Source organism: Xiphophorus maculatus, chromosome 12 (assembly GCF_002775205.1).
Source record: "Xiphophorus maculatus strain JP 163 A chromosome 12, X_maculatus-5.0-male, whole genome shotgun sequence".
Lineage (NCBI taxonomy): Eukaryota > Metazoa > Chordata > Actinopteri > Cyprinodontiformes > Poeciliidae > Xiphophorus > Xiphophorus maculatus.
This window is the reverse complement of record NC_036454.1, coordinates 14885788-14900234: the sequence shown is the minus strand read 5'-3', so window position 1 is coordinate 14900234 and position 14447 is coordinate 14885788. Positions and strand designations below refer to the sequence as shown.

Below are 14447 nucleotides of genomic sequence, written 5' to 3'. Positions count from 1 at the left end.
TTTTCCTGCATTACAAGTTCCTTTTAGAATGAATGACTGTATCCAGCTTCATGTTTGGTTGAAAAGAAGAAAGCAGTGATTTTCTGTTATGTTTTAACATAATTTACAAAAGATTGTCAACATTTTCTCCTCCAGCATGTTCTGTGGCAGTAACTCTTCAGAAGGCTAATACAGAACAGCTTTGCTATAATGTTCCCAGCTAACCTTTTGTGGTTCAGCTAAAAATTTTTTTTAAACATCCGATTTACACTGAAAACTGCTGAGTCCTCTTTACCCAGAAACACCTGCAGATTAAACAAACACATCATCTGAGAGCTTAGCAATTAAACTAAAGCATGCAAGATTTTCTGAGAGAAGTAGTAGTTCAGTTAAATGTGCTTAGAACATGGAGGCAAGAAAGTAACCCAGTTTATCCCCTGTTAAACTATTTCTCTACTGATTGTCTGGCTTGAATGGTTGCTGTGAAATTAGTTTGAGGTGCAAAATTTGCTCTTGTAGCTCAAGTGACTCCTGCAGAGGGCAGCCAGCTGCACAGCCTTATAATTTTTGGCCCCTCTTTTATTCCCACTCTGTAGAGTTCATGTTTATGCTTACAGTGGTTGTTGTTAGCCATTTATCAAAATAACTAAAACGAGTACCTTCATTTAAGCTGTATGTTTGCAACATAATTTCTCTGTCTTCAGGTTAACCGTGCCAAAGCAATCCTCTCTCACTTGGTAAAATGCATTGCTGGGGAAATTGTGATACTTAAGGACAATGCCACCCATCCAGAGAAACGCGTGCGCTCTCGGACTATCAGTGTGGGAGGCAGCACAGCCAGGGACCAAAAGATATTCAACAAGTCAGAAAGCTCCAGCCCTGACTACACCGAGATAAGCTCTGTCCCTCCCCTGCCTCTGTACGCTCTGCTGGCAGCTGATGAGGATGCACCACATCTTGGTGAGTTTGAAGCATACAGATTATTGGGAATATGCCAAGTTGAAAATAAAGCAGTATTTAGTTTGGTAGATCTCCTCAAATGCTAACGAGTAAAAATATGGACAGGAATGAATTTTTTCATTCCTGTCATTCCAAAATCCAACATTTTGTTGAATTCTGACCTGCTGATTTGACACTATATTTATATGCAAACGTTTTGTCTTCAGTTGACAACATTTTGAACTAATAATTTCTAATTGAGCAAACTTTGTGAAATGGTTTAAAAAATGTAAATGATTTGCTATTTTTTCTAACTGAAACACTTTGTAAAGCTACCTGGATTCATGTCAAAAGTAATGATATATATGTCAATGTCTGGAGCTAGATGTATATCACTAGGCTAAAAATGGGTATCATTGTTGGCTAAACCTCCTTACTGTGTGAGATACAAAGAAAGGCAACCTCTTCTTATTCAGCAGCATTCTGTTATGTTCTTTCTCATGTTTAAAACAAAAAGAATACAAGCTGTTGTCTACTTTTTCAGCAGTATTACAGAATATTGCTTTTTGTGCTCTGCTTGTCTTGTCTGTTTCAGCTCAGTAATGTGTTCCTTTTGCAGAGAAAGGAGGCAGTATGAGCGGTGATAGCGGACATGGCTCCAGTCAGACTGATGCCTATGATGAGCTCTTTCATACACACAACACTCTCGATCTCAATCCTCTGGACAACGAACAGGAAGAACCTGGGAATAAGGTTAACTGCTTCTTTGAACTTGTTCCGTGGACAAAGCAATCGTTTGGGCTTTTTTGGTTTTCAAATTCATTGTTGAGATCAGCAAATGTTCTGCAAAAATTATGTACCTGGCTAAACAAAGTCTATTAAATATATTCTTGTCTGCTCTGTCTGGACATATTTTACAAATTCTGTATGTCAAGTTGATTTAAATGCAACTTAAAACTTTATATGGTACCCATCATCTCCTGTATTGCTCCATATTTGTAGGTTATAGATCTTTCCCAGTACAGTCCTACATACTTTGGGCCAGAGCATGCTCAGGTTCTGTCCAGCCACCTCCTCCACTCCAGTTTGCCTGGATTAACCCGAATGGAGCAGATGTCCCTCATGGCGTTGGCTGACACCATCGCCACGACAAGCACAGACCTCAAGGATAACCAGGATAAGAGCAAAGGTAGACCAGACATAAAAATATTCAAAAGACCTGGGCAAATAAGTTTACCATTCACAGCAGAATGTGGTCATATTTGGAGGCAAAACAGTTTTTAATAAATATTGCAGGTGGAGAAACACTGGATGAGTGTGGGTTGAAGTTCTTGCTGGCTGTCAGACTCCATACCTTCCTTCTAACATCCCTGCCTCCTGTCCATCGAGCCCAGCTGCTACGGCAAGGTACAGTGGTGTTGTATGTACAACTGCTTAAAGATGCTCCATCCCAGGCCTCTGGGACTCTGATCTAATCCTGCAATTTTGAAATTAAATATCTGCCACACTGGTCATTTTTGTTGAACATTTACTATAATTTTAGGTTGTTGTGTTACAGAATATGAGCTATGAAAAGCAATTTTGCCTATATTCTCAGCTGTATTTGTACAGTGCTGTAATACAATGTATTAACATTGATGATTGTATAACAAACCACAAACTGATGCTTTCATGACTATATGTATCAGTTAAAAAGCTGCTAAATCAGAACTAGACAATCAATTAGAGGTGAGGGACAAAAGACCCTTCAGGGAGTAATTGTGTGTGCTTTGATTTGTCTGCCATCAACTTCCTTCAGCTATGGAGTATTTAGGAATTCCCTTTAGTTCACAGTTGAAGTGTCTGAAGGATAAAACAAAGAAACATTCTGTTATCCAGTTAGTCTTTCTATTGTCTGGTGAAGCGTCTTAGAGTTTCCTCATCAGTTGTTGTTAAAATAGCAATTGGATATAACTTACACCACTCTGAATGCTTCCACCATAAAACACCACAGAAAACACCCATCTTTCATTTTCTCACTACCACTGAAATATCTCAGACACTGCTAGACCGTTCACTCTTTACTTCAATTCAATTCTAAGATATACATATACATCTTCTGATGAGCCAGTTTATCTGAAAAATCTGTACATACACAACTTAAAGAGTAGAATTAGTTAAAATATGTAGCAGTGATGTTTTCATCAACATGGATCATCTTTGGGGTTGTTGGCATGTTATAATTTACATTGTAAGTTTCTAACTCGTTGTTTGTCTCTCCGCTTGTTTAATCTGGGCATCGTTCAGAGCAATAACTCCAAGAATCCCTCAATTAAGAAAGAAAATGCAATGATGGTCTCAATTGTGATCACTTGACTGCAGATCTCTTTAGGAGACGTGAACAAGCTACCGTCTATTCATCACTCTAAGCTACTGCAGTAATGTTTCCTTTGAGACATCTAAAGTGCCTCCTTTAGGCTCTCCATATGTTATCCGTTAGAGGAAATGCTTGTCAATGTTGCTGAAGCAGCCTCTTATTTTACAATTTTGGTTTACATTGTTGGAAGTTTAACTGTAAAACTAGTTTTCTGGATCTTTCTTTTCTGTCTGTAGGCCTTTCAACCTGTCAGTATGCCTGGGCCTTCCACTCTGAAGCTGAGGAGGAGCTCTTGAACATGCTGCCCGCCCTGCAGAAGGGAGAGCCTACCTGGGCTGAGCTCCGAGCCATGGGTGTGGGCTGGTGGTTGCGCAGCACCAACAAGCTGCGCAGGTGTATAGAGAAGGTAAAACAGACCATCATGTAATTCAGTTATGATGAACAATAGTCTACTAAAGGAAAACAAAATAACTGTAAGAGAACTACTCCAACATGCTGCCACCATGAGTACAGTTCAAGAAAACTATAATTAATCATTTAGCTTAAACCAACGTATCTAAATTAATTACAAAGTAATTAGGTTTAGTTAAATAATAGTTTTCAACCTGTTAGAATAATTGTTGTTTTTATTGTTCAAATAAAAATTTGATGAAAGTTGTTAGATGATTTTAAACCAAAACTGCTGCAAAATATTAAACAGATGTATCTCAGACATTCTCTCATAAAATGAAGTTGACTGCTTTGTGAGCTTTGTATACTCATACTTGCACTGACTGCAATTTATAAATGAAATGTTGTCAGGTGTCTGAAATAGATCAATGTAGCGGAGCTTTTTTTCCTGAAATGACCATTAGAGCTTCAATTTAATTGCAACAGCATAGATTCCACATGCTTTTGTTGGTTTTATAAAATCTCACGGTTGCTGCTGTAAATCTCCCATTCCATCATAACTCAAAAGTGATTGAGACAAAGTGACTACAAAGGCCAATTGAAAACGGTAAATTCATCTAACCTCCCCCCAGAGGGTGCAAAGAAAATATCCCCCAAACCTCAACACCTCCAACCAGAACAGTTGATACATTGAAGAATTTGTTTTTATACCAAAGTTTTATTCATACATCTACATGTTGCAGCTGAAATCCAGACTCTTCAGACCAGGCAACATTTTTCCAGTCTGCTATTGTCCAATTTTGATGAGTCTGAGTTCCTCTGAATTTTCTGTTCTTAGCTGACAGTTTGATCTTTTGCTGTTTTATGCCGTTTGCTGCAAGATTTGAAATGCTGTGCGTCCAAATATGGATGGATGTAACAAATGTGTTCTTGAGTTGCTGTTGCCTGTCAGTCATCTCGAACCAGTCTGTCAGGTTTCCTCTGAAATTGATTTGATGTTTTTCATCCACACAGCTGTTACTCACTAAATATTTTCTCATTTTTGGACTGTCCTGTACGGTGGCCGACAGGTGCAAATGCGCAGCAAAAGAGAAATATGCAAACAAACAAAAAAAACGCGCACAAATTAAATGCGGCAAGCAAAAAGCGAATAAAATGCAGCAAACAAAAAGAGAGACGCAAACAAAAAAGAAGACACCCCCGAATGAAATGCAGCAAACAAAAAGAGAGACGCAAACAAAAAAGAAGACACCCCCGAATGAAATGCAGCAAACAAAAAGAGAGACGCAAACAAAAAAGAAGACACCCCCGAATGAAATGCAGCAAACAAAAAGTGTTGAAAACGGAAGTGCTCCAGACCACTAGGGGGAGTCAAAGAAAATAGTATTCATTTCTATGGGACCAGATGCAAGATTCAGAGAAAGAAATTTGAAAGAAAGTAAAGGTATCACTAAATAAAGTGGTCAGAGAGCATATTTCTCCAAATCATATGCTCCTCCTTGTTTTTCCAGGTTGCTAAGGCTTCGTTTCAGAGAAACAATGATCCTCTGGATGCTGCTATATTTTACCTCGCAATGAAAAAAAAGGCAGTGGTTTGGGGACTGTACCGGTAGGTCTGATATAATGTGGCACATTGTTCCTATACAACCTTAGTTGTGTCAAGCTGCTAAGGATTTGTGACGTTGATGTTCTTTAAATGTTTTTCTCTCCAGGTCTCAGAAGAATACAAAAATGACAGAGTTTTTCCACAACAACTTCAGCGAGGACAGGTGGAGGAAAGCTGCATTGAAGAACGCCTTCTCTCTGTTGGGAAAGCAGCGGTTCCAGCATTCTGCCGCCTTCTTTCTGCTGGCTGGTTCCCTTAAAGATGCTGTGGAGGCAAGTGGAAAAAAATACACATGGCAATGTGTTTATAAGAAGGTTTTGTTGTTTCAGCTACACTGCCTGTCCACAACCCAATTAGATGGCAGGTTTAATAAGTAAATGCTGAATCAGTTTTTCAGTATCGTAATCCAGCCATCCTTGTGTTTCTGCATCAGTTATTCAGCGTTTCCCATCCAGCCATCCCTATCATTTTTGATTTTGTCCATCTATCTATCAGTTTGTCTGTCAGTTCATCAACACTCCCACTCACCTATCTGTCCATCAGGCTTTCAGTCCTCTGTTTATCTGTTTGACCATCTATACATTTCTATTTTACACTTTCTGGTTTCTCTAGGTTTCATTTTAGAAACATCAATGGAAATATCTACAGTCACTACTTTAGAAAACCTTTTATTTATGCTAAAAAACAGATTGAGAACTCTGGAGACTGTAGTCTGGAAAAGTTGTTTAATATTGACATCTGATTTGTTAATTGAGTGCTGCAGCCTTTCCTCCTGTGGTTGGGTCTGTGGTTTAAAAATGTATTAATCAGTCTGACTTTTTTCTTGTTTAAATTTTGAAAAGTACTCAGAAGAGCTAGAGTGGTTAGATCAATACTCTGAATACATACACTGAATCCACCTTATATTTTCTATATTTATGCTTGAAATATCTTCATTTGAGAGGAAAGTGGATTTGAAGTCACATTTGTTGCATACTAATTCTTAAAAGTTGACTGTTTTTTGTTGCTGTGTTTGCATGGTGACGAAAACGGCTGCTGTCTGTCAGTCTGCAGCTATCGCTATCAGGGAGTTGACACGAGCCATCATGATTATTTAGGCTTTTACTTATCAAGGTTATTCCTGCTCAGATGATCCCTTAAGCAATGAGTCACATTGTTACATTTGCATGAGTAACCGCTACCTCTCTAAGCATTTTATGGTAATGAGCTTCACCCAGGCGAAGGGCTATCATTGACTTTGCTCATTTTCCCTGGCTGGGAGGTTGTCTCATTGAAATGCACCTCACCATAAATCAGTTTTGAGCAACGAAAATGTTTTCCTCCTAGGACATTTTACTTCTTTTTTTTTTTTACATAAATAGGAAACAAATAGTATTTATAATAACTGACTGAATGATTTATTTGCTCCTTTAGGTGTGTTTAGAGAAAATGCAGGACTTGCAGCTGGCCTTGGTGATCTCTAGATTGTATGAATCTGAGTTTGAGACATCTTCTACTTATAAAAAGATCCTCCAGAGACATGTTTTGGGTCAAGACAAACAGGTAAGCAGTTTGTGTACGTCGATGTAAAAGACACACAAGTAGTATTTTTTTTTTTTTAAACATGCAATATTTTTTGATGCCACCCATCTCGTTTTAATATGTGAACTTCTGTAGCCATAGTCATTTCCTGTGTCTTTCAGATTCCAGTCCATCCAGATCCATTCCTGCGAAGCATAGCTTTCTGGGTCCTGGAAGATTACAGCAAAGCATTAGACACACTGATTGAGCAGCCTACAAACTGCAAAAGCTCTGGACCCTCTCAGAGCAAATGTGACAGTGGTATGTATAGTGTTGCTCTGAGGTCGTCTTTTTATCTACTTTCAAAGTTGTTGTTTTTTCTATCAAAAACAGACTTTATTAATGATGAAATTTGTTTCTATTGAATTAACATGATCACTTTTAAGTTTACCTTCTATTCTATAGAGGGAACACTTGGTTTGTTTCCACACAAACATTTATGTAGTTAGCTTTAAAGGTAAGGTAAAAATTTCCACATCCAAACACAAGTACTGGGTCTCAGTCGAGGCTTTATATAACATAATGCCTGTTGTAGATCATGATGCCTGTAGTAAGTTTATTTTCTATAATTTTATGCATGCTGCACCTGTAACAGTGCAATTTTCATCACTATATCTTGCATATATTTTTACATATATAAATATATGCAGCTTATTTTGTGTTTATGGCTGTCTAAAACTGTATCACAGGCACAATATTTCACTGATCAAAATTGTTTTTGTAATTTTCAGTGATTTTCACAGTTATGGAGAGACTGTATTGGCTATTGCAGCTACCATTTTGTCAGTGTCACTTGACCTGTTTCTCTTTACACCTGTCCCCTGTAATGACATAAAATGTATTTCTGCAGAATTAACTTTATCTCATTTACGTTTACCTTTTACTCTATAGAGGGAATGCTTGGTGCTTTTCTCCATAAACTTACGTATTGGTAGTGTTGAGGTAATGCTGACCATTTCCAAACCTCACCTATCCCCCGTAAACTGAAACATAAATTCATTTCTTTTGTTCAAAGTGAAGTGTTAAATTTGAGAAGTTTTTTCTGAATGTTTTGTATTCACATAATCAATTGAAGCCAAACTTAGTCATAAAAACTTTAGCCTAACACTTCAGCCAACTGCTGTGGATGAAAATGTTGTCCATAGGCGCAAAACATGATTTAATTAAAGTTTATATCTGCATATGTCAAATCGAATATACAGTATTTTATAAGCATTACCTTCCTCTAGATCTTCATGTTGAAACACAAAGTCTCTGGTGAATGAGTTAAATACTGTCCAATACCGATGCTGATGAAATGTTGTTTATTTCACACCACTTTAAAGCTACTGAGTTTTAATTAATTTTAATTAGGTATTGGGCTGGGACTTCTGCTGCTGAATATTAAAACCAATCCTGGGACAGTCCTACATTCATTTGATTCATTGCACCACACAAGAGTTGAATATCCAGTTAGTATTCTTTAGTTTGTAATGTTTGTCTTTTAACATTAAAATGTTTTCTGAAATAATCTAATTGTGCTAGTGGTAATCCAGGAACCGTAAAAGTATCTTTAGTCTGAGCATGTAACAGATATATGTCAGAATTTGCTAAATGAGCATAGTTACAAATATGAGCTCTGGCGTGAAAAATCTGAACTCCCCCTTTAACAATAGATAAAGACCTGAACTCAGTGTGAACCTTTTTTTTTTTTTTTACTTAAAAGCCAAACCAGTCCCAGATTAATCCTCCGTATGCTAACATGTTTTCCATAAATGATGTCCTCGAACCACAGCTGGTATGCTTACAGAAAACATAATACTGGCTCCTGTAAATTTAAAAAATACTCTGGCTCTTTAAACTTAGATGCTCTCTCTCTATCTCTGAATTTTTTAATATTTACGTGGATAAGGAAATTTGATTCCTCACCTTCCTGCCCTTAAGCTATTTCTTTCCCTTAACTTCTTGCTCTTCTTTTCATATTTCAGTAACCGTAATGTATAGTTAATCAGTGAGCAACTTCTGCTGCTGCTTCATATATTTAGAATCCCAATGGAGACAGTCGAGGTGGTTGAGCTCTGATCTGGTTACAGTGACTTGTTAAAGCCTCATATCCCTTATTAGGTTTTGTCAGTGTATTTTTATTTGGAATTTATTCAGAACACCAACTCATTGCAAAACGTAATTTTGAAGTTGAGGTAAAAATATATGACATGCATTTGCACATTTTGCTGATGCCCCTAATCAAAATTAGTATAGGTTATAAAATACCCCAAGCATTAGCGACACAGGACTAACATTAATCAGAGAAGAGGCTAATGGTAATCTTTCAAGGAGTTGCAAAAATCCAAAGCTCAAACAATCTGTCAACAGGACAATGATTAAGTCCATTCCATAAATCTGGCCTTTATGTTAGAGTGGAAATAAGAAAAGCTTTTTTTTTTTGAAAGAAAAGCCAAAAGAGGTATAGTTTGTCTCGAAACACGCAGAGGACATGGTAAATGTTTCAAAGACGGTTCATTATTAGGCCTCTGCAGAGCTGTGTTACTTTCTGAGGAATTAATTCAACCATCACACACTTGAAACCTGCAAGACTTTAGCTGGACATCCATGGTCTAGATGAAAGCATATTAATTTGCTGGAAAGGCTCAGTCTAAGCCGTAACCGAAATGAGAATCTGTGGTATGATGTTCACAGATGCTCTCAGTCCATTCTGACTACGCTGGATATTTTTCAAAGATAAATAGTTTGAGACATGCAAAGAAAACGTATAAAATCCGATTAGAATAGACTGAAGTTTGACAATGTAACATGATGAAACAGAAATTAAAATTAAAGAGTTTAAATGCTTAAACATGGCAGTGTAAACAGCTTGTATTTTGGGGGTCTGTAGGACTTCTGGATTTAGACTTGACAGTTTCTTTGTCCCTTTGCATCTGTTCCAGGTTCCTCAACCATGTCTGCAAGTAACCCTGAGGTTTTCAACTTTTACATCTACCTCCGCACACACCCGCTGCTCCTTCGCCGCCATTTCAGCTCTTCAGACAAAGCTAAAGTTGCTCTGACCACAGAAGTCCGCAGGGCCGACACCATCAGCCTGGATGAGAGGAGACTCTTCTTCACGACTGCATACGCACACCTCCACACCGGTTGCCCCATGTTAGCACTGGAAGTCCTTTCCAAAATGCCCAAAGTTCACAAGCACTCCAAAGTTTCCCAACACGGAGTAAAAGACATTCCGAATGAACTGAGCGTCGGGAGCAGGAATGGGCCGGCATCGGAACCCGACTGGTCTCCGCCGGGTCTGAACGGCTACCAGTCGGATGGAAACAGCAACAGCAGGTCCGATTCGGTGTTGAGTTTTGATTGGAGCCAGCCGTCGATGACGCTACCAGCTGAGCATCTGGAGCTGAAGTGGGACAGCGACAAAGATGAAGAGGACGAAGACGAAGATGACGTTCCGGAAAACAATATAAAAACAGACAACAGTGTGTTTCAGGACCGACAGGACTCCATGTTGACTATAGCAGAAATGGTAAAAAGCGAGGAAAATGAAGACGGCGATGACTTCATTGCTCCATCTGAAGACATCTTTTTGGCCCATCTTAAGTTCACCGCCTGCTTGAAGATCATGAGCAACGAGCTTCGGACTCTGTCGACGGGATACGAACTGGATGGAGGGAAGCTGCGGTACCAGCTCTGTCAGTGGTTGGAGAGAGAGGTACAAACGCACAATTCCACATTCCTCCAAAAAGTTGTAGCGTTCCTCTCCATTGTGGAATTAACCTTTTGTAAATTTAAGTTGGAAGTTGCATAACTCCCAATCATTTCTTCTTCTGTTCCTGTCATTGTTTCAGCATTTTCTCTCTGTCAGTTTGTATAAACATCACTTTAGTTGAAACACCACTGCTTTCCTCTCATGTGAACAACAGACAATGTTTTGATGTTTTGGTAAAATGCTTTGCTCTGTCTGTCATGCATAAATAATAAACTCACTCCTGATGAGTTGAATTTGAGAATAAAATTCTTATTTTTCCTTCACCCCTCAGGTTGTGGCTCACCAGCATGTTTGCAGCTATAAGCCTTCCTTACCAGAACTGTCTGTCTCGGGTGATGGCCCTGTTTCTGGCCTGGTGGAGGAGGAACAGGTGGGTGGTGATTGCTGGCTCCTTGCGGTGATATTAAATGAAGACAACTACTCTATGTCTATTTACTGACATGATTTTCTGGTTCTTTTTTCCAACTATTGATTGCTTTTACCGCTGCAAGCTTGTGCAAGTCAGGCAATCACATAAAAAATCAATAGTTGGTTATATCCCAAGGAACAAATTGCCTTACTTTGTTTATAAACATGTTTTTCTCTCATTCAGTTTGAAAAATTGCAAATATAGACATAGTGACATGTATATACAGAGTGCTAAATAATTTCTTCCAAAAACTACTAAAGCAAAGATGTTTTTCAGCTTGGCAGCCCCCACAATGATGGCCAGAAGAGCAGGAGGCTCTGGCTCCAGAGCAACCAGCCGTTACTGAGGATGTTTCTGAGCTACTGCAGCTTGCACGGCTCCCATGGTGGAGGACTGGCTTCTGTACGCATGGAGCTCATATTACTGCTTCAAGAGTCTCATCAGGTAAATAAAAGATGCACAGATGCAAACCAACAGACTACTTCTGGGCAGGGTTTGGCAGTGTTTTGAATCGTAGCTGCAGCTATTCCAACATAACTGGGGCGACTGTGGCTCTTTGGTAGAGTAGTCGCCTTGCGATCTGAAGATTGTAGGTTCGATTCCAGCTTCCTCCTGCCACATGTGGATGTGCCTGTGGGCAAGGCACTTAACCCCAAATTGCCTACCGATCTGCGTGTGTTTGTGAGTGCGACTGGGTGAATGTGACTCTAGTATAAAGCGCTTTGAGTGGTCAAAATGACTGGAAAAGCGCTATATAAGTTCAGTCCATTTACCATAACCTATTTTGTAGGTGAATTTGATGATGAGAAAATCCACTTGCTTTCTATATTCTTTTTTTTTTTCAGTTTGGTTTTCTTGGTAGACACAAGGCATTTGTTTCCCGGTTTTGATTTTAACAATGCTACTTACACCTCAGTATTTTTACAGAATTTCCTTATGAATATGGGAATTTCTGCACCTCCATAATCAATTTTAGCCTTACTGTGGAGGAGAAAACACTATCAGCGTTTCCATCAGCTTATCTGTTGTATGAAAAGACAGAAGTCATGGAGTTTTTTTGTACAGAGAGCTGCAACATGCATAATTGTAGAGTTCACAACCTGCCAAAATTTGCAATAAATCTAAATAAATTGTAATTTTAATGCCAAATATTGAATCCAAAAAATGAATAAGATTGTTCCCATCCTATTTGGTTATACAGTGTGCCAAATTAATATTTGTCATTTTCAACTGTTTAAATGTAACATGGGCAATATTTAATTTTCCATTTTATTTCCAATCTTACTCTTTTTTTTTTTCAAATTTTTTAATACCCTGTATTTATTTAATGTTTTCAGTTTTTCTTAGCACCCATTGATTTATTTCCTGCTCTACTGTTTGTTCTTTGCCTTTTCTCCCCTCCTATTTCTTCCTTTCTCCATCTACAGATATTTTTTCCCTCTTTTCTTTTTCCTTCTGACTCTTTGCAGAGGGTAAAGTAAAAGAGGGGAAGGCAAGTGGAGGTGGGCAGGAATCCAGAGTCGGCTTTTCTCATAAGAGAAATGAAAAAGCTTGTTGCAATAACACCCCTCAGCCAAGAAAGTGTCTGTTACTGTTACTAGATGTTGAGTGTCACTCACAAGTCTAATCACATAGACAGTAAGTCAAACTAGGTTAAACACTGACAACTTGTCTGATGAATATGACATAATCAAAACTTATAAAGTAAAATTTTCTTTCTTCATCTTTCTAAATAATAAACGGAGTAGCAAATTTTTAAACTGACCTGATTAACTCTTGCAGGCATTTGTTTAACTGCTTTTACAGTTTGTTTGTCACCCCGCAACTGATTACATATCTTTGCTAACTAATGAGCAGATTAGCACTGACGTATTTTTAAAGCACATTTACGAAGCTGTCTAAAAATAATAAATTGTTTTGACAATTTTTCCATAATTTAGACACACATTTGTACCTACTTACTACATCCTGTTGAGGTGATTGTTTGTACACCTCCAGCAATGAGCTGACAGGACTTGCTGTAAGTGTCCAAACACCTCCTGCTTTAAGACTGACAAGTAAAATGCGGGGTAGGTAGTAAACAACCCAATGAGACGACATGGGAGCTGTGTTTGTAGCACAGTCAATGGGCACAGGGAGTACTTCTTGCTCTTCTGCTTTGATTTTGAAAGAAAATAAATTTCTGATCCCCCAGCTTGGGTCCCTTAGTTGTCAAATTTCCTCGTTGTTGAGGAAATGTTCATGTTCCTCTTTTGTGTTTACTTCAAACGGTGTGAAGAGTTCCTGTTAAGTAGGTTAGTGAGAACTGAGTGTGATTCATCGAGGGTGAAGAAAATGAGTCTTCCTGGTATTTTTATACGCAGAAAGTCATGTTTAGAAATATAGTACACACCAGAATCACACACCTCTCTACTGCCAGTGTTTTCTTCTTTTCTCTTTAACTGTCAATCACACACACATAGACAGATACTTGTGGAAATTATGTGTGACATTTCCAGCAGTTAGCTCATCTTGACTTGATTTACTTCATTGCTGAGGAAAGGCTGCTGTTTTGAAGGTTTAAAGATGTTGCCCACAGTCTTTTGTTCTCTTTGTGAGAGTTTCTTATGTGTAGCCTTCTAAAAAATTGAGAAATTTGATAGAAGACTTTAAATTACTTTAGTTGGACCTTGTGATGCCTGAAACCATTTGTCCTATACCTTCCACTTCACAATTATTTGCTACTTCATGTTGATCTGAAAGTTTCATTAGAATACTTTAAATACATTTGTGGTTGAAAAGTTCAAGCGGTATGGACACGAGCTATATGTCGTGCAGAGGACACATTAGACAATTTTGTCCCTTTGGACACAGGGTTTTCCTGTTTATAGTCTGCTTTATGATAAATGTGCACACAGTGTTCTTAAAGGCACATTTGGATGCATCCCCTCTGTCTGCAGGATGACTCCCTCAAGTCTGTGGTGGCAGTGGATTCCCAGCCTACCTCTATCCCGCTGCTCACGGCCTGTACGGTCAGTGTAAAGACGGTGGTGGCCAACCCCATCGTCTATCTGACCAATCTGACCCACGACATCCTGCATACCATCAATGCACTCGACTCTCCTCCACATCCGGATGTCGTTAACAACGAGGTATGGCAGTTTATTCTTCCTCATTCAATACTGTGCCACTGAAGGTCTTCAAATGTGAAAACTGAAGAAATCTAATTTGCATCGGTGTCTCTAAATGGCTGAAAACAGTTGGTCCATTTGTAAAGTAGAGCACAAAACTAATAAGGGTGCACAGATTTTTTCCGATTACCGATCTCTAAAAAGCCTGACCTGCTGATTCTGATTTTAGCCAATATCAGTTTTTTTGTCTGGAATATCGCTAAATATAGCAAGAAAGTGGCTGAGTTGGTAACAGTGGGGTGACTATTGTTAACTGCAGACATGGTGGGCTGGTCTGCCAG

General features: G+C 38.7%; 1 protein-coding gene across 5 annotated transcripts in view; it reads left to right on the top strand.

The window, feature by feature from the left end:
- dmxl1 (Dmx like 1) overlaps nt 1-14447 on the top strand; it is a 60560-nt gene that overhangs the window by 21187 nt on the left and 24926 nt on the right. For all 5 annotated transcript variants that reach the window (XM_023344293.1, XM_023344297.1, XM_023344294.1 and 2 more), the window contains exons 20-32: nt 684-939; nt 1538-1671; nt 1921-2107; nt 2215-2325; nt 3511-3680; nt 5176-5273; nt 5377-5542; nt 6684-6812; nt 6953-7091; nt 9755-10530; nt 10859-10957; nt 11273-11440; nt 13936-14127. In XM_023344293.1, coding sequence (XP_023200061.1) covers nt 684-939; nt 1538-1671; nt 1921-2107; nt 2215-2325; nt 3511-3680; nt 5176-5273; nt 5377-5542; nt 6684-6812; nt 6953-7091; nt 9755-10530; nt 10859-10957; nt 11273-11440; nt 13936-14127 — 2625 coding nt within the window. The remainder of the gene's footprint in view (nt 1-683; nt 940-1537; nt 1672-1920; nt 2108-2214; nt 2326-3510; nt 3681-5175; nt 5274-5376; nt 5543-6683; nt 6813-6952; nt 7092-9754; nt 10531-10858; nt 10958-11272; nt 11441-13935; nt 14128-14447) is intronic.